The 18,946-nt window shown below is 48.1% G+C and overlaps 1 protein-coding gene across 1 annotated transcript in view; it reads left to right on the forward strand.

The window, feature by feature from the left end:
- Positions 1-356: 356 nt before the first annotated feature.
- Positions 357-18,946, forward strand: part of LOC144178860 (uncharacterized) — a 45,199-nt gene continuing 26,609 nt past the window's right edge. The window contains exon 1 of the mRNA XM_077706994.1: positions 357-758. Coding sequence (XP_077563120.1) covers positions 521-758 — 238 coding nt within the window. The 5' untranslated portion in view covers positions 357-520. The remainder of the gene's footprint in view (positions 759-18,946) is intronic.

The raw sequence follows: 18,946 nt of genomic DNA on the forward strand, positions 1-18,946 counted from the left end.
ACACGAAAACAAACATCCGCATACACACACACGCATCTCGGATATCCTGGGCGACCGTTCTCAAGCACGAACTCACTGCCCTAGCCACAGGAAGAACGCGCGGCGGCACAGCGGAATAGCGTGCTCCCACTGCAGCCGAGAGCCCATATCCTGAGAGGCACACGGTCCGTACACGGGCCCGGCCTCCGGCGTCTGAACCTCGCGAGACCCGCGCGATTGCCGCCGTTAGAGACCCGCGAGGTGGCACTAGCGCTGTCGGATCGCTTTCTGACGTCACAGGAGGCCCGCCAGACCACGTGGACCCGCGCGGAGTCAAAAGAAGGCCCGATCGACTGGCGAGCGGAAACGTATCCCAGACCGCGGTCGAAGATGCGACGACGAGTTAACGCTCCTGTCTCTTCCGCGGCCCGGTCGGACCAGCGTGAGAAGAAACAGCGTTGGGCTGCAGCCACCGAAGGCGGCGAGGTGTGCTACACTGTGCAACAGGCCGGCGCCTACATCTTCCTTGACTTATCCTCGAATGAACCGCGCCGTAACGAAGGTACTGCCGTCCCGCTTACACGTGTGCCGAAGCAGTGCTGGTGCTGTGACCCGTCGGTGGACGGTGTGTGCAGTTGGCGCTTTTCGCTCCGGTAACACTGGCGAGCGGTCTCCACGAGCTGCAGGAAAGCATCTGCAACAATTGCTGTCCTCTACCACCGTCACGATGAACTGTCACCCTGAAACACTACTCTTCCTCGTTCTCTTTTCACTGCGAGGTGAGCGCTCTCCGCATTGATCGCTTCTTCGGCTCGCGCGGCGGTTGGAGGCACTCGCCGGCTGTACACAGGCTATGATTACGTTTGTACCGGCGTTCTCAAATGCTTGCTTTTGATTGAAGTCACGCACTCACAGCCGCAAGTGTCGCATACGCTTCTGCGGTGTTATTATTCTCGCTTTTAAATCACACAGCTGTTTAAGCTTGAACTTGGTCCGGTGCTGCTCCCAAAAAGACATACCAAGAAAAAATACCGAGCGCACGTGAGCGTGCTCCTCGGGAGGAGCGACTTGAGTCCGCCAACTCGACCTTCGAGAACACTCTGCCCAGCGTTCGTGGCGTGATCTCTTGCATGCTGTCTTCCTCGCCAATTCACGTGCATTCGCGCTTGAAGTGGGAAGTACAGAGGCCGAGTTCGCGAACCGGGTTCTGGGACCTGCTAACACGATCCAGTTTGGGGGAGATGTCCGGGTCTGCCAGTCGTGGAAACCTTTCAGTGGCAAGATCGGAAATCCACGTGATGTGCAACAGTCGGCTACCCGAGAAAAGGGGAGGGGCTGCCAGCTCTGCTTTTTCTCTAGACTTGCACCACGAGTGCTCGCTGGGCCCTTTTTTCTGCTATATTTTGTCGAAATTCGACGAAGAGAAAAGGGGCAGTAATGCCCCCTTGAAATTTTGTTTCTTTAAGGTAAAACTGCAATTCCAAGTCAATGCATCAAAATAAAACACTGAATCTTACTTGCAAGTATGAAATATTACGCGGTGCCCCATTTTTTGGTGCAAAACTGTTGTTAATACTGTAATAATTAGTGCTTGAGCAATTACGCTCTGAGATTTCGACGCACCATACTGTTATTGCGCTGTTTGGTCCGTAAGCGTGCTCGTTACCCGAAGGTGAGGCATGAACTGGCGCCCATTCTTGGTGTCTGCGAATAGAGCGTAACACTTTTTTCTCTTACGGAGAGCCTGTGCCTCGCACAACTACCCGACAAGGCGCCTGGGACTTCGTTATGGTGGTTCTCGGGTCTCGGTCATCGTCCGATGTCCTTTGTAACTTTGCGAGTGTTAGATGGCTATGGCCACAGAGAAAGGAGTATTCCTTGCTCCCTGGCTATAGCTAGTTTCGGTTTTTCTCGGAATGTTCGCTCACGGCATGTTTTGTGATGACACAGTTTCTGAGGAACAAGCCATCGAGATCACGCGACTCGCGAATGTATAAATTGGTTCGTTAGAATGCGGTTGAATGAAATGGTAGATGCCAATTCTGTGCGTTCAACACTAATGGCTGCGTCCCACGAAGTCTGCTATAAGGTAACACATAAACGTTAGTGTAAGGGAAGGATGAATAGTTGAAATTTATATTGAAGACACTTTTGCCAAGGAACTGGTTCAGGTGAAGATAAGGCAAGACGCGGGAAAATTATTGAGGCGGAGGGGGGGGGGGGGATTAACGCGCCGATGCAACGCAGGCGATGAGGCGCGCTGTAGTGGAGGGCTCCGGATTAATTTTGACCACCTGGGGATCTTTAACGTGCGCCTAAATCTCGTACACACAAGCATTTTTTTCCTTTTCGCCTCCATCAAAGACACTGGAAATAGCTGGAAACAGCTGCGCGGATGCGGACGTTACACGTATACCAAGAGTCCTTGATAAGAACCCGGAAAAGCTATGCTGTAATAAAATAGTACGTCGAAAGGGGACCCAGGTTCAACTTTTTGTTGGCGCGCGTATAGCTCTGCAAGATATTTGAAGCTGGTGAACGCTGCTTAGAACGTGCAGTTCTGTCGTCTGATGGCAGGTTATAGAAACAATGGAGGGTTTTGTCCATCCTTCGTTTGCTTGGGCATACTCTTGCTCGATTTTTACACATATTTTTCATTCCAAGCCTTATTTCCTTTATATAGCCTTATTCGTGCCGAGGGCAGGTCCTTAGAGATAATAATCTGCAAAGCCAAGGTTAGGCTGCCCTTGGTCACTTCCAAACAGATAAAATAAATAGGAAGCCACGGGGAAGCAGACAAATAAATAGTACATCCCTTCGTCGAGGAAAGGCGCCCGCGGTCCCGGGGCCGCCTTATCCATTATAGCGCGGCGTGCTTGTTCTTGCGGTATTCGCACCTGCCTCGAATCGAGTTGTCTTTACTCTCCCGCCTGCTCGGATAAACCTCCGCACACACGTCCGCTGAGCCGACCCCAAGTTCCCTCCTCTTCCTTAGGTGGGCGGAGGAGGCTTCCTTAAATCCTGTTCTGTTCCCCTTGCGTGTGCGATCTGGGCGGAGTCTGTCTCAGTTCTGTTGCCTTTCATTTCGCGCTCCTCACGAGGCCCCTCCGGGGTGGAGCCCAGGCGCGACAAGACACGGTACATTCGAATGGAAAGAAAGCCTTCTGGGAAGTCGCGAATTCTCGATTCTTTTTCACTGCTCCCAAGTTTTTTTTTTTCAGTTTCTTTTCATCCTTCCATCCCGTCGTCCGTTTTTTACTCGGAATTGGATTTCAAGCAAGACACTTCCTGTTTTTTTTTACCTTGTTCGTAGCTCCAACTAGACCATTTTGTGCATGTTTCTAGCAGGTTTCTTTCCCGCCGAGCTTCAGGACCAGAAATCTTATACAGGCCGGGGTCTTTCTTTGCTGTAGACTATAGACGCAGAAACCCCGCGAACATTTGCCTGTGTTCTTTTTTGCCATTGCGTATGGCTTGTTGTCTTGGCGAGCAGTTCGAAGGAAGGAAAATGGATATTCGAAGGAAATTCAGGAACCGGCCTTTGTTCATAGAATCCTCCACTAACTATTGCTTAAGAATTTTCTAGTTTGTCTCCGATATACCCTGTAGGTCTGGCCTCATATATCTAGCGAGGAGATAAGAGTAAATAAAACAGCATGCAGCAAATAAATCATCCTGGCGCAAACAGCATTTTTGCACAGCATCAAAAATGTGTTTCTGATTCGTGCTGCTTGGGTTATGATGATTAGAGACAAATTTTCCTAATGAAGCGAACCACCGACAATTAGGCGGACACCAGAGCACTTCTGGTGAGTTGCGAATGCTAAAGCGCCATTGTGAAGTCAGCTCATTGAAGTTTTGCTCTGGTTGTACCGCTTTCAAGTTTTTCTTCTGGGTTTCTGCGGTGCACTGATGCAGCCGGCCCCCTTTCTTACTGCCGACGTTGCCGCTCCCGACGATCTTGATGCTTCAGACACCATAGCGGCGGGTGAGTCCAATGGCCACAGAGTAGTCACGCGAACGCGCTATGGTACGCGTCACAATCAATGAGAGGGGCCTGGTGTGCCCAATGGGAATGGACGCATTTCCCGATGCTCTGCTTTTCATCGCCCATCAAGAGCTCTCTTCACATCTGTGCTTCTAGTGCTACAGGCCATCGTTTTTGCAACTGCACCAGGAGCATATCAAGGCGACACTAGACAAGATATCATGTTTCAAGGCCGTTTCCCGGCCACTTTTTTGCCGCCGGGCGACGGCTTCGCTTAGCGTACACCATGGAACCACCGGGAACGACAGCCGCCCAGGATGCGCCAATACCACCGCCATCTGATGACTACAGACTCTAAAAGACGACGAAGATTCAAGCGTAATTGACTGCTGCAGCTCCTGGCCCAGATGGCATTACAACTGAAATGCTGAAGTTATTATTTGACGAGGCTCCAAATCATTTACTTAACATGATCAATTATTCTATTCGACATGCATGGATCCCCGATGTCTGGCGTCTCGCCAAAATACTTCCGGTACTTAAGAATGCTGGTCAGGGCCTCTCGATTGAAAACGTCAGGCCTATTGCGTTGACATCTAATGTGGTTAAATTAATCGAGCGGATTTTGCAGCAGCGCATAATGCAATTGGTGTCCAGTTCTAGAATCTTTAGCCCAAGACAAATTGGTTTCCGCCCTGGGTGTTCGATTTGGAGTGCGCATATGGACCTTGAAAGCCGGATTAAACTTGCCCGTCGCACTAACCAGTTTTCGGCCCTAGTAACCCTAGATGTAGCAAAAGCTTTTGATAGCGTCGAATACCCTGTGTTGTTGTCCCGGTTACAAGTCTTAAACTTCCCAAGGTATATCATAGCTTGGATTTGTGAATTTCTGAGAGACAGGCAGTTCAGTTGTGTAAAATTTAATGCTACCTCCTCACAGCGGCCACAGTCTAGGGGCGTACCACAAGGGGCGGTCCTTTCCCCTGTTCTTTTTAACATCCTTGTAAGCGCTATTCCGGTGGTTTCTGGTGTTTCTACATATGTATATGCCGACGATATTGCGTTTTTTGCATCAGCACCTGACATTCAATCTCTTCACAAATTATTGCAGTTTTATCTGAATATTATTGCCTCGTGGTTGGACAGTATTTGTCTCTCTATCAATGTGAACAAATGTTCCTTATTAGTTTTTCCAATCTCAGGTCCTGTTAACATTACTCTCAGTTACCGACAGTGCATATTTCCTCAGGTTCCTTCTTTAAAGTACCTCGGGATTATTTACACCAGTGAACTTGACTGGACCCCACATATAGCCCTCATTGAGGCCAAAGGTGCACGTGCTGTTGGGATGTTGAGAAGTCTCAGTCATAGGAAGAAGGGCATGCGCAGAGAGACCCTTCTTATGATATATAGAATGTACGTTCGCCCCATTTTAGAGTTTGGGTGCGTGTTATTCTCTGGGTGCGCCGCGTATAAGCTTCATCGTCTGGTTATTCTGGAGCGCCAGGCTCTTCGCTGCTGTTTAGGGTTGCCTAAGAATGCAGCAAATGCAGTAGTTTACTTGGAAGCGCGCGTTCCTCCTCTGCTTAATAGGTTCCGGATTCTGACGGTTGAAACTTTTCTGAGAGCTTATAGCTCTGAGGTGAACAGGGAGCAGTTTATTTTTATTGCAGAACCAAGTGCGTTTATGGTGCACCAATGGCCCAGGTCCTTATGTCCACAAAGCACTTTGATACAGAGCTTCCTTTCTCCATTGGGTGTAGCAATAAATCAGATTATTCCATATACTGACAGGAGTTCACCTCTTTCTATCAATTTCCGAAACATTTTCCCCAAAAATGCTAAACTTTTACCAGCCCGGCTACTCAATCGCCTTCTCGAAGATTATTTGGCCTCTATGCAGCCAGGTGCTATAATTTATACAGATGCCTCTCAACGAGAAGAAAAATCCGGTATCGGAATATTTTCCCTTTCCCTTAACTGGACCTTTTCGGTTCGTCTGCGTGATTTTATCCCCATATTCTTTGCGGAATTCCTGGCAATTGTCCTGGCGCTACGAAAGCTGGATGTGTCAATTACATCTCCAATGATAATTTCCGATTCTTTTTCTGTATGCCTAGCCCTTTCTTCCCCTAAAGACACTCCCCTTCTGCGGACGTTTAGGTCACTCCTGCCACCTCACTTCACTGAAATTCACCTTATTTGGGTTCCTGGTCATGCAGGGATCACATACAACGAGACTGCCGACTCTCTAGCAAGGGTAGCACTTTCTGGGCCTGTAGTAGACGTCGTAGAGCCGACACCTTTAATAACAGCAGCTAGGTACCGTAGGATGCTGAAACTCCAAGTACAGCAAGAATCGGTTTTATTATCATTAAGGGATTTCAATCATCTTAAATTTTCATGGAAACCTGAATGGTGCCCTTCGCGCAACTTAGAGGTGATTATTACAGCCTTACGTTGTCGAGTACCCAAGTTAAACAGGTATTTGCACAGGTCTCGTCTGGTGCCAACAGCTCTGTGCAGCTATTGCAACGAAGACGAGTCTGTCGATCACTTCCTTTTGACATGCCGACGTTTTTCCCGAGTCAGACGTCAGTCCCTGGAGGTGCCGCTTAACAGTTTGGGGATATCCCTAACAGTGCCGGCTATTCTGTCGTTCGGGGCATCCGAAACGGGGTTCTGCCGCCGGGATGTATGCTCTGCTCTCCTGCGCTACATTGAAAATTCAAAACGATTCTCTTTATGATTGCGATTGGTCGCCCTCGCTTTGATTTTTCAGGGTTTTTTTTTATTATTATTTTTATTTTTTCCTTTTTCCTCAAATATTTTTCAAACCGGTCTAAATTATCTTCCCTAAAAGTCGCGTGATTAGAAAAGAATTCCATTCATTTTAACCATCCTCTGTTGATTGGCCGATCCCCTGATTGGGTATGTGCCATACCTAAAGGCGCAACAACAACAACAACAATTGCCGGCACTGTTACAACAGCAACAAGAATGGCAAACCCGTGTCAATCTCGAAGCAACTCTTGGATCGAGCTCTGAGGCTTGCCGCGAAGCGGGCGAAGGGTCCCTGAAGGAAACATTGGCCGCGTATCTGCTCCTTTCGTTGCAAATGTCGTCAAAAAACGATAGACTTTGTACACATTTGCCAAGGAAATGCCCCTCTTTGCGTTCCCGCTCAGCTCTCATGCTGTTTCTGTTCCGTCGCGCTCATCCCAAGGTAAACACACTAAAGGTTTTCTCAAGGTGATTTGAAATTGCGGCGTTCACCTGCTACAGGCGGGGTTCCTCGATGCCAGCGCTGCAGTACGGCGGAGACGCGCGTGAATCGAGGCGGCCGACTTCAAGGTTTATAGAACCGCGTTGCCGTGCTCCACGTGCGTTCCAAGCTAGCAAACCTAGCTAGTGGAACCTTTCTTTGCTCTTAGACTATTGCGCAGTAAGCATTTTACTGAATCGAGTGGCTGAATCGAGTTACAGACAGAGAGACGGACAGACAGACAGAAAGACCTACAGACAGACCAAAATTTCTGGGTTTAAGTAGCCCAAGAAAGACTATCGTCTTTAAAAAGCGTATTCAAAACGATTCGTCCGGTGGGCAGTGTAGGAAGAAAATTACTCCATCTTTCCACGTGGGAACACTGAGGGGATGCAAAGCCATGAAGTAGTAGCGTGTTAATTGGTTGTTAGAGTAAAGACACGTGTAGTAGCGTATTAAATGTCTTCTTTATTTATCGAGTAGTGGGGAATGTTTTGCGGCTTCTCGTTCTCGAAGCGAGGAATCCGCTGTTCGACGCAGGCGTTTCGAAGCGTTGTCACGTTGCCGAAGCCCATCTGGATCAGCTACTCGCCGCTGGCGTTTCAAAGCGGCTTCTCGTTCTCGAAGGGAGGAATCCGCTGCTCGACGCTGCCGTTTACGTTCGGCGTCGCGAGCTCTCCTCTGTGCAGCCTTGTCTTCGGAGGTGCTCGCGGTTCTGACAGTGTGCTGGCTGGCGCTAGTTGAAGGTGTGCCAGCCAGTTCGCTGACGGAATAGTTGGCGTCCATTTCCAGACACCGGACGGCGCAGTACCGAAGAAGCAACTGAGCGGAGCGCGGACGGGGTTTATTTGCAGAGTACAAGGAGTGGAGAGGAGGAGCAGCGCGCGCTAGCGCACAGGTGGTGTGGAGAGGAGGAGGGGAAAGAGAGCGGCGTTATCACAGCTGTTGTGGAGAGGACGAGAGGTTCGGATGCCGGACGATGGAGAGTCGACTAAGAGATGCTCTGCATCTAATAATCTGGTACTCCTTATCTTCGTTTCCTTCAACCCTGTTTCCGTGGCCAGAAAGGGCCGCTATTGCCGCTCCGCCGGAGCTCACGATTACGCAACCGTTCACGACTGCGGCCGGAAGTGGAGTTAGTACTTAGTGGAGTTAGGCAGGAGTGGAGAGTCAAACGGCTTACTCCCTCGCCTGTAACGGTGCGGAGTACCTTAGGACCTCCCAATGTCCATCCGCGTCCATCCATGCGCACACCCCCATCAAGCAAAAATCAAGCGAAATTCGGCTTAAGCCGTGAGCTCCAGTTTCATTTAGGGAATAATCAAGGTGCAACTTACGGCTCAAATCGAATGATGGTCGGGGCGCAAATCGAATGTCACTCGGGATAAAACTTGGATGTCATTTCTAGTCCCCGTACTCCGCACCCTCGCCATCATTCACGGAATGGAGATTCTGCCATTTTTTCTTTACTTTTGTCGTTTGTCTTCACTTCTTGTTTCAATTACTCTTACACCATCACGCTTATTAATTATTGATGTCTTTATTTTTTGTTCCTAATCTTTCCATTCGTTTTTTGAACCGAACCTACCGCTGTGGATGTATAACAACTGTGAAGTGCTGATGCGCTCCCTCTGGACTTTGGCAGATCTCGCTAAGAATACGTCAGATTAAAAGCGGACACGGATGGTATAATGTTTGCTATAACAACATATTGTGGGGCCGAGTGCCCCAAAGTGCGCTTCGTGGCGGGAAAACGGACAATTTTACTGCTTGTAGTGTAGGAAATCTCTAAGCCGCAACGAATTCAGAAAAAATATACAAAATGAAAAAAAAGAATTTGAGCATAAACTTTCTGGTGACATCAAAGCATCCGTAATGACTCTCTCGGTGTGACTGAGTCAGGAAAAAAATGATTTTTGAGAGGGACTTGGCGTACCGTATCTTAATGATCACCAGTCGTGTGGGTCACGAGCAAAGACCCTGGCTCGCGAGAAAGGCTTAGGCAGATAAGCCCTCCCTGGAAAAAGAAACAAGGTTTGCTTGACTTTGCATTTTTAATGCCCTCCTGGGTATTCGTGACCGCTTGAAATGTCCATGGTTGACTGTGCGCTTGGTCTCTCGGTGGACGAGGGGTAGCCGCTGCCGGTTACTTATGCATGTTTGGAAACATAAGACGGAGGGCGTGTGTCGTTCGTTAATTCGTAAGCAGACCTAATCCCTCGCTTTCCAATTAGTGAAAAGGCGCCTTCGCGTGGTTGTAAAAAATGTCAATCTTTTTTATCCTAAGTTGGAAAAACAAAGTTTGCACTTGTATTTCTTTTTTTTTTTGTTTTATGTGGCTCTAGTACTGATAATAACTTCGCATTGATTAGTGAGACTCAAATGTGAACACTGCTTGGATCTCTAAAATAAGCTCGTTTTCGTACACAAAAATTAAAAAAAGCTGCCGCGAAATTCGAAAAGAAAACGCTGGGAGACGAACCCGCTGGCTACAGGTATTCCGAAAAAGCTGCTGCTCTTCGTGCCCAGTAGATTTTTCGTACGTGACGCGTGTGGAAAGAGAAACTTGCTTCCCCGGAAAGTTTTGATAAATCCGGCGTATTTTCTGGGAACCACAAACGCAACACTACTATTCGGGTGGTCTATCAGTGCCTGCGCTTCTGCGTATGAAATGAATAAAGGTGGTTAAATGAAATGCACACCTTCCATGCATTGTATATCCAGGCGTCAAAATAAAAATAGAAACGTCTTGAATGAAGATACAAGCAGAAAAATAGGAAGGAGCGTTATTAAGAACTGATAAAACCAGCTAGCTCCTCTAGTGGCAAACTTACTTCTTGCTGTGCACGCCTTTGCGTGATAACCAAATAAACTGTGCTGATAGAGCGAGGAAAAATGTGGATGGGAAGAAATGAGTAATGTGGACAACATAACAGTACATACATCATAATTGACTGTAGAGTTTAACGCACCGACGCAACGCAGGCGATGAGGCGCGCAGTAGCGGAGGGCTCCGGATTAATTTTGAACACTTGGGGATCTTTAACGTGCGCCGAAATCTCGTACACACGGGCGTTTTTGCTTTTCGCCTCCATCAGAAAAGCGGCCGCCGCGGCCGGGAATTGAACCCGCGACCTCGTGCTCAGCAGCGCAACGCCTTAGCCACTGAGCCACCGCGGCGGGTACATACATCATAATACCGTGAAGCACGTTGTAAAACACCGTGTAGCTTCAAACAACACGGTGGTGCCAGTTGCTTAGATGTGGTCGTATGGTGTTATTACGCGTATATTTTCCTTTTCGTTGCACCCGACACATAGAATTAACAGAACCACCTGAAGATGATGAACTGCTATAAAGTGCAAACATACGCGGCGTGAAAAACAAAAGCAACAAGCCGATAGCAACAATGGCAAAAAATGTGGGGCAAGGGGGAGGAAATATAGGTCGACAGCAAGGCATTACGAGAGGCTCGCTGTTCGAGCTGCCAGAAATTTACTCCACGGATCAAAGCAAGCCATCTAATATGAAACATACAATCATGTGTACGAGTTCATATCTGTCATAAGCTCATCATGCGTCAGAGAATCAGCCTTTGGGTTTGTTTTAAGCATTGGGAACGGCGACTTAGAGCGGGTATTACGGGGAGACGCTTGATGACGCAGGAACTCTAGAAAAGGGCACCCGGTGCAGCGGAGAAAATGAGTGATTGCTGAAGGGAAAGAGAAGGAGCAACTCTTGACGTCCAGAGTGGGCATTTTGGACGAGTCACTGCAACTGCAAGCACTTTTTATGTTTGCTTAGTTTTTTTACGCCCTAGTGTTGTCAGTAACGGTGGCGTGGCCACTCATGTACCGCAGCTTGAGTGCACGGCTGCCACTCTGGCAGCGGGAGGGGACAGGCTAGCTCCGGAGCCTGGCGAGCCGCTGATAAGATTCTCCGCCACTCACGGTCACTCCAGGCAGCTCGGAGAAGGGACTTAACAAGAACCCAAGGTGATATTATAGCGGCCCTTCGATGCCGGCTTTTTGTGCCACTCAGAAAAATAATCTTCTGCATTCTCTCTCGACATTTGAATGAGTGGACCAGAAAGACGATGGTTCATACTGCACTGATTTCTGCATAAATTCCCCGAGGACAGCCAAGTTGCCTAGTTTAACGGCAGTTGCTGGGTATCGTAATTGAAATTGCTTACTCATGTTCTTAAGAGAAAAGCTGCGAGCACAGCGGGGAAGTACCGTAATTTTATTTACAGCAATCCATTGGTTTGCCGGGGCTTCAGTGCATACAGGAAGCGGAGGAAGATGAATGGTAGACAGCCACATGTTTATTCTGAATTTAAATGGTTTAAACTGCTTTGATCCCGTGTAATTTTTGTTAGTTGTAGGTTTCTGCTGTGAAGGCTGGGCCTACTTTATCCATTTATTTGTTTCATCGCTCAATACACAGTGTGTCCGTCACTTGAACCCGCAGTTCTCCCAATCACACAGATGGGAACGGGGAATATTCTGCCCAAGCAACATTTTGACGTTTCCGGGGACCGTAAAAGCCCACAGCTGTTTTTAATTACTTCTGCCACTTCCCTTTTTTAACGACGGACTGCCCGGTGCATTAATGAGGATCCGTCGAGCATAATTTCCTTTCGTCCTTTCTTGAGGACTTTGTCGCAGGAGGAGATCTCAACATCATTCACTGCGCTTTAAGTTATGTTAATTAGTTCTCTGAGCGAGGAAAAACCGAAATATTTACCGCCGTGTTTCTTTCAGTAATGGGCAGCGTGCCAAACACTGCTTCTAGACTGAAAAAGCCATAAAGAAAAATCTTTGAAACTGCAGCTCCGGGAATGGCTTTTTGTTGCTATTAGTGTGGAGCACTGCTTTGCTGAGGAGTTAGATGAGTTTCCTTTTCACTATACCTTGCGATTAATGCGCCTTGCATTATTCCAAGAATTGTGCTTGGGCCTCTCTTCGTAGATATCGAGGAGTTTTCCCGCCAAATGTAACCAGCTCACGAGATTAGAGCCACCATTTGTACGGTTATACGGTGTAGCGTGACTGATGGCGTGTACTGTTGGTGTACCTCTTTGAAGCTCCTGCGCAAAAAAGGTTTGCTCTATATTATCTTCTGATCTTGATCGTATGTATTGTTCATGCAGTTCGTCTTCATGTACTTTCCCTAAAAAGGTTGCATTGCATTACTTCGTAAACTTCTCTACCTCGTTTCTGTTTTGTGTGAAGGTGACCGTACGTCTGTTGAACTGGAGAAGGGCAGGTTCCTCGTCAGGTGATTTAGCCTTTAGTCTCTGTCCTTGTGCCAGACAATGTATTTTGGTTGGGAATGAATGAATGAATGAATGAATGAATGAATGAATGAAAATCAACCTAACATTGGCAACTCGGTACTTCACCGGTTAAACGCCCGCGGTATTTACTACGATGCCCTATCACTCAGCGTTGACGTGAGGTGTACAGGGAAGGCACACGACCGGTTATTCTTTTGTAGGCTTAGCATGTGCAGCATAATTCTTTTTTCCACTCTCAGTAATTTTAAATGCAGAGCATTTCCGTAACTCACGATGTCACCCGCGTTGTCCCGTCGTAGTCCGCACCGTCGTTGTCCGCACCCCTCCCCCTACACTATATAAAAGAAAATACTATCCGGCGCCTGGTTTCGATCCCTCGACCCTGCGGGCGGAACGCAATGTACATGGTGCTCTACCCACTGCGCCACAAAGCCGGCACAGAATGGGAGGCTACGAACGCGTATTATATCGTTGACTCATTCAAATTACTGCTGACGAGCGCTCTCTCGTCGGCAGTTGCCACATGCAACAACATTAACGTAACGCAAACTACTTAACGTCGTGCGCCCCCGAAATGCTCTGCATTTGATCGTGCCCCTCGCGAGGGGGATGTTTCACTGCGTCGCCATGCGACCAGTTTGCCACGCTTTAGTTTCAGTTCTTTCTTTGCTGGGGTGCCGACGAGCGGCGCCACCTCCTCGCACTTCGCCGCGGGAGGATCCGCGGCAGGGGCGAGAGATGGCGCTGGCGTCTCCGCGGCCGCGTCTGCGGCCTCTGCGGGCACCGGCGCCGGCGCGGGGTCATCGCCCTTCTTTAAAAGGAACAATTTAAAAGGAACAAAAGAAACACGCAGGAACAATTTTTTTATGGACGACGACAATGTTCCCATCGCAGTGAGAAGGAACGCTGGAAAGCGCCAGCTAAATTCTAACAAGCCCTTCCCCAAAGCCCCTCCCTAAATTCGAATTGCATGCCTCGATGCAAAACGCAGTTTTCCCTAATCACTGTGCACAACTCTCCCAACTGTGAAATAATTTTCCCTGCGCCTGAAATTTTCAGCGGTCAGCGCCTAGCGTCATAACAGTTACTGCGACGCCGTTCTTTTGCTTTATTTAACGCTGTTGCCATCGTCCTTTAGCTTTAAAAAAATCTGCAAGTAAAAAGAACAAATTCAATCGAAGCTCCAAAAACACGTTACTGAGGAGCCGTTGTCTAGCTTGGACCAACTTTCGCCAGTGTTCCTGCCTAATGTAAAAGGAACCGAGAAGAAGAAACTAAGCAGGGAGGGAAATGATAGGGGCATTTGAGAAATTTAACAGAACGTAAAATAAATAAAAAATCCAAGAAGAGAAAAAGAATAAGCGGTTTTCCTTGTGTAGCAGTCTTTGCTTATTTGCACCCAAACGAATCCCTCAGAAGTTTCCTAGCAAGCAGACGGCAGAAAGACTGCGGTCTGCCCGGAAGAATTAAACTACGAATATCTCGTCGCTACTGCGGGCGCCATATTCAATAGAACGTAAATCTAATGCCATCTGCGATAGCTGCGCTTGAAGGAAACGGGTGACACTAACCGCCAACGACGCGCGGAAGACATTTGGGCCGAATGTGGCTGTGGCGCTACTCCAGTTAGCGAGTGTCTCTGCATGACGTGAGCAGGAGGTTTGGTTACGGGCTGCTTTAGCGCGCCAACACTGCCGATTCAAGCCACAAGAAATCTTCCGGCGTGCTCTGAAGCCTCAACAAGAGCGTATGATCACAGGATAGCGAACAATATACGGCGCGAGAGACGAGCATGGGGTAGCGAGGAAGGACACGTGATATAACTTAAGGCGCAGTTGCGAAACACGGCGGAGGTCAACCACGCATTACCGCCTCTCTCGCCGTCGGTACCCTCCTGCCCACCCTGAGCTAACCAACCACCAGGAGCGCTTATGGCGACTCCTGCAGACAAACTCTTTGGCCTGCCGAGCACTACTGCATCGCATTCACCCCTCGCAATTCCCCTCGCCAAACTGTCCACTCTGTGGGGACCCAGCCACACTGGTCCACTCTATGTGGGCCTGCCCTCAAGATCCCTTTCCCTCCATAGTTAGTGACGAGCAGTGGGAGGGAGCGCTGGGCAGCTCGGACCCAGAGATCCAGATACTTCTGGTCACCCGCGCTGACAACGTCGCCGCCGGCCTCAAACCGACGGCCACACCGCTCCCGTGAACCCGGTTAAGGCTCAATAAAGTGATCTCTCTCTCTCTCTCTTGAGCGTGAGAGAGAGAGTGAAACACTTTATTACAACGAGAGGCTACAAGGCTCTGGGGGGGAAAGCAAGGGTGGGGAAAAGGGGAATGTCACAATACACAAAACGAGCACTGTGGTCGTACGTACAAAGAGTTTAGTAAGCTAATGTTCACAGTTCCAACTGTAGACGCGGAGGCGAGTTAGAGTATGGTCAGATCGTGAAACTTGTTCATACCGCAACGCCACTTTGTGGAGGGCGTTTTCAAGGGCACAGTATATGATTAATTCTTAAGTAGCGTGATCGATATGGACACGACTAATATGTTGCGATTCAGTTGCGGACGCGGGACACAGAGCTAAAAGCTGATGCCCGTTACGGGTGAATTCAGAACAAAACCAAATAAGTAGTATGTGTACGTATGCGCCCGACCTCCCCAATAAGCAAATGCGCAAGAAAAGAAACAGGTGTTGAGCCGGTAGTGGGTATTACGATAGGCGCAGAGAGAAAACTCTGACACAGAAACGTCAAATAGAACAACCAAGATCCCTTTGGCCCAAATTAGGTGCCGCAAATAAAACCTATCAACCTTGAATCTCAGACAACTTCGTAGTCACATCTTTTTTTTTAATCTACTACAAAGCTAGGGGGCACCGCATAACACGTGTACAACTTGTCGAATTATCTGGAATAATTCCCTGATTTTTTTCTTAGTCTGCGTTGTTTATTTAACTCCCGTGGAGGCGCAGCCACCGCTATTTAAACGAATCGCGGTTTCTCTATGTGGTACTTATTATTTTTGAGCATTGGGCACCGACTTTTTACTGTTTCTTGTCGCTCCCTACGTATGCAGGCTAACTCCATTCTTGTTGGTCATGCTTTCTTATTTCTGCACGTCGCCTTTGGCTGAGGCCGCTGAATGTTCGAGCTATGGAATAATGATGGTCGTCGTAAATGCCAGGTAGAACAATTGGTCATGGATATCAGGGCATAGTTTCCCTATCCGACAAAACCCTCGCAACAACCTCTATATGACCTATAAGTGTAAACATGTTTGCGCCGCCTGAAACCACGGAATACCGGGGAGAGGCTGTTTAGAAGCCGGCGACGGCGGCAAACTTTGCACCCCCAAGTCGGCCCGAACGCACGGCGTTATGAAAAAGCAAGCGTCTTTAGCGCGAGGTATTGGTCGGTCACGTCGGGGCGAACGGCGAAGGACCGAGTTCGAGAAAGCGCCGCAGCGACGTTCCGCCGTTGATGTATGGCCTCGTCGACGGGTACAACGCCTGTAGGGGCCAAAGTAATGAAGGGCTCAGGCCGCGGGTGGCTGTCTAGGCACGTTATTGGAAGTTTTCGGCCGTGTTCCTATACGTGGTGTGACCACCCGTCCCCTTCGACGTCTCCGCACTGGTTGCCAAGACACGGCGATTGTGGACGAACTGCACTGAGAGCTATTGAGGCTTCTAAGCACGCAACAATGGTGGGTTTTTGACGCCATTGTATCGACTTCTTGATCTTCGAAGCAGGGCTCTTTAGAAAATTCGGCGAAATGGCAAGAACAAATACCCTATTGCTTTTGCAGTGGGATTAAACGTATGTTCTTATTTTTATGATATGAGACACACTGAAGAAGAAATAGCAATATATGGAAGAAGATGCACACAAAACGCTACCTATATACTCAGATTGCCTTCCTGTGCCCGGGTATAACCTCAGACACCGAAGTGAAGCCCCGAAGACAGTAGGAAGGTGATGTCAAGGAGTAAGGTGAAAACGTCGGGGATAACGGGCGAAGCTGAAGCTATGCATGGAGAGGTTCGCCAGAAACGCAAAAGAACTGAAGTTAGGGCACACGGAACTAGTCATTTCCGCACCCTGAAAACGCACCGGCTGTGCCCGCAGCAGATTCATATAATTCAGAACCACGTGAATAGTGCAAAAAGCATGCGAACGCTTTTGTAGATTGTGTCACGGAAGCAATTCATGTATACCTTGAACTCACGGAAAGGCCCCTATACCAATCGGAACTCCAGCGCTGTGGTAACCAGCGGGCACGGGGAAGCCTAGAATTGCCTAGAAATACAAAAAGAAAAAAAGTACACGCCATTTTTTATTCACGAGGAAAGAGAAAATTACTGAACGCCTATTTTCTCCCATTTACAGGCCTTGCGGGTAGACTGTGTAATGCTTGTTGAAGTGTATTTGTCACACAGTTCAAATCCGCAGGGGATGTACGTGATGTCATCGTAGATGCGTGAGTGTAGTTTAAAATGTGTGTCTAAGTTACAGGCCTTTAGAAGAGAATATAATTACAGGTAGTCGACATCGCAATGTGCATGCTTGGATGATCGCGTATATTGTTTAACACGTGTACTGAAAAACCAGTGCACCAAACTCCTGACGCATTCCACACTTTTTGTTGGGTCGATTTAACTTTAACCTCAACCCGGTAACATTGTAAACACACATATAGGCGTGCAATGCCGAAATACATTCATCATCATCATCATCGTCATCGTCGTTGTCGTCATCGTCGTTATCAGGGCCACTGCAGGATGAAGGCCTCTCCCATTGGCCTCCACCTGCACCTGTCCTGCGCTGTCCGATTCCATATCTTGCCAACAAATTTTCTTATTTCGTCCCTCCATCTAGTTAATGGTCTCCCCTTTGTTCTAGGCGCGTCTCTCGGTAGCCACTCTGTTCTGTTATCCTTGTGGTCCACCTGTTGCCATTTCGTCTCACTACACAACCAGCCCATGTCCATTTCGTTTTCTTAATTTGAACTATGACACCTTCTACTCCAGTTTGTTCCCTGATCCAAGAGGGTCATTTATTGTCCCTGACCGTTTCACCTGACATCCTTCGTTCTATGCCTCATTGATCCGGCCGAAGTTTTTTTTGTTAGTCGTTTTGTAAGGCGCCAACACGTCATCACCGGCAGCTCGTATGGCTGTATACTATTCTTTTCAGTGACAGAAGTAGCTTACTTTTCATTACATCGAAGTGATTGCCCAGTGCTCCCCAGCTAATTCCTACTCCGCGCCAGATTTCTTTCTCGTAGTTTGTATCAGCACTCACAACTTGTCCAAGGTAGTTGCATTACGTAAGCTGAAGAGGGCGCTTCTGGCATCCTTTTTTGTCATTACTCCAGATTTATTCCTGCTCATCTACTCAATAAATTAACTGCTTATTAAACACTACCAAGACTAAAGGTAGTTTTGGGAAGTGCAGCATTTTTGGTCAGTGCTGAAATGCACTAAAAGTATGAAGGACAATTTGCATATTTGTGGGGAACGAAATAAGTCAATTATTTCCGGTGGTGCGGTCTAGATTGTTTGATATTTTGCCAAATCACCTGCGCTTACATCACCTTGGTAATTTCGCAACAGATTTCCGCAAAGCCAATGTTTCACAAGGAAAGGAAAAAAGAAGAGCTAATAAACAGTTGTGGAAGTTAATCAAATAAGCATCCGCTCGGTTGCCATGCATGCGCACGCCGTACACATGGCCAAACCTGATGCGCACCTCCTAACCTCGTGGTGTAGGTGTGTCGAAGGTGACTTTTGGGGTTCGACTCTTACCTCGAACTATACTATTCCAAAATGGTTTATTTCATATGCCAGCGCACCATGTAGCTTTTTCATAAGGTGCCAAGTAAAATGTCCATGTTCGGGAACCGATTTCATCTCGACATCGGTAACAGCGTTACTTCTCTAACCAAGCGTCCCATACTCGCTGTGGGGCTTCCAAATTTATGTAGCTTGCCTGGCGTCAACCATCACGCCGACAGCGATAAGTCCCCTTTCAACAAAAAGCTTCAGGCGGCATTATACTCTCCCTACCATTAAACAGCTCGGCTGGATGATACGCCAGCGCTGGGACAACTTTTCTCAGTTGTGCGAAGCTATTCTTCCTTCTTCTCTCCACCCTATTCTCCATTATGTGGTCAGAAAAAGTTCGAGTTGCGTAATGACGAAGGTAAAGATGGCGATAACAAGGATTACGGCAACGACTGTTGAAAACCTTGACGCCATGTGTTCGACAACCCGGTCCATGTTGTTGTAGGGTATAAAAGCCAACAGAAGTGCCTGGAACAGACGGCAGCTCATCTGACAGTTTTTTCTCCAGTGCGTCCTCACCAAAAGTGCACCCCTTGTGATGCATAAAAATGAGTACGAAAGA

The sequence above is a fragment of the Haemaphysalis longicornis genome, unplaced genomic scaffold, assembly GCF_048455015.1.
Source record: "Haemaphysalis longicornis isolate Haplotype H1 unplaced genomic scaffold, Haemaphysalis longicornis Haplotype H1 scaffold_4, whole genome shotgun sequence".
Taxonomy (NCBI): domain Eukaryota; kingdom Metazoa; phylum Arthropoda; class Arachnida; order Ixodida; family Ixodidae; genus Haemaphysalis; species Haemaphysalis longicornis.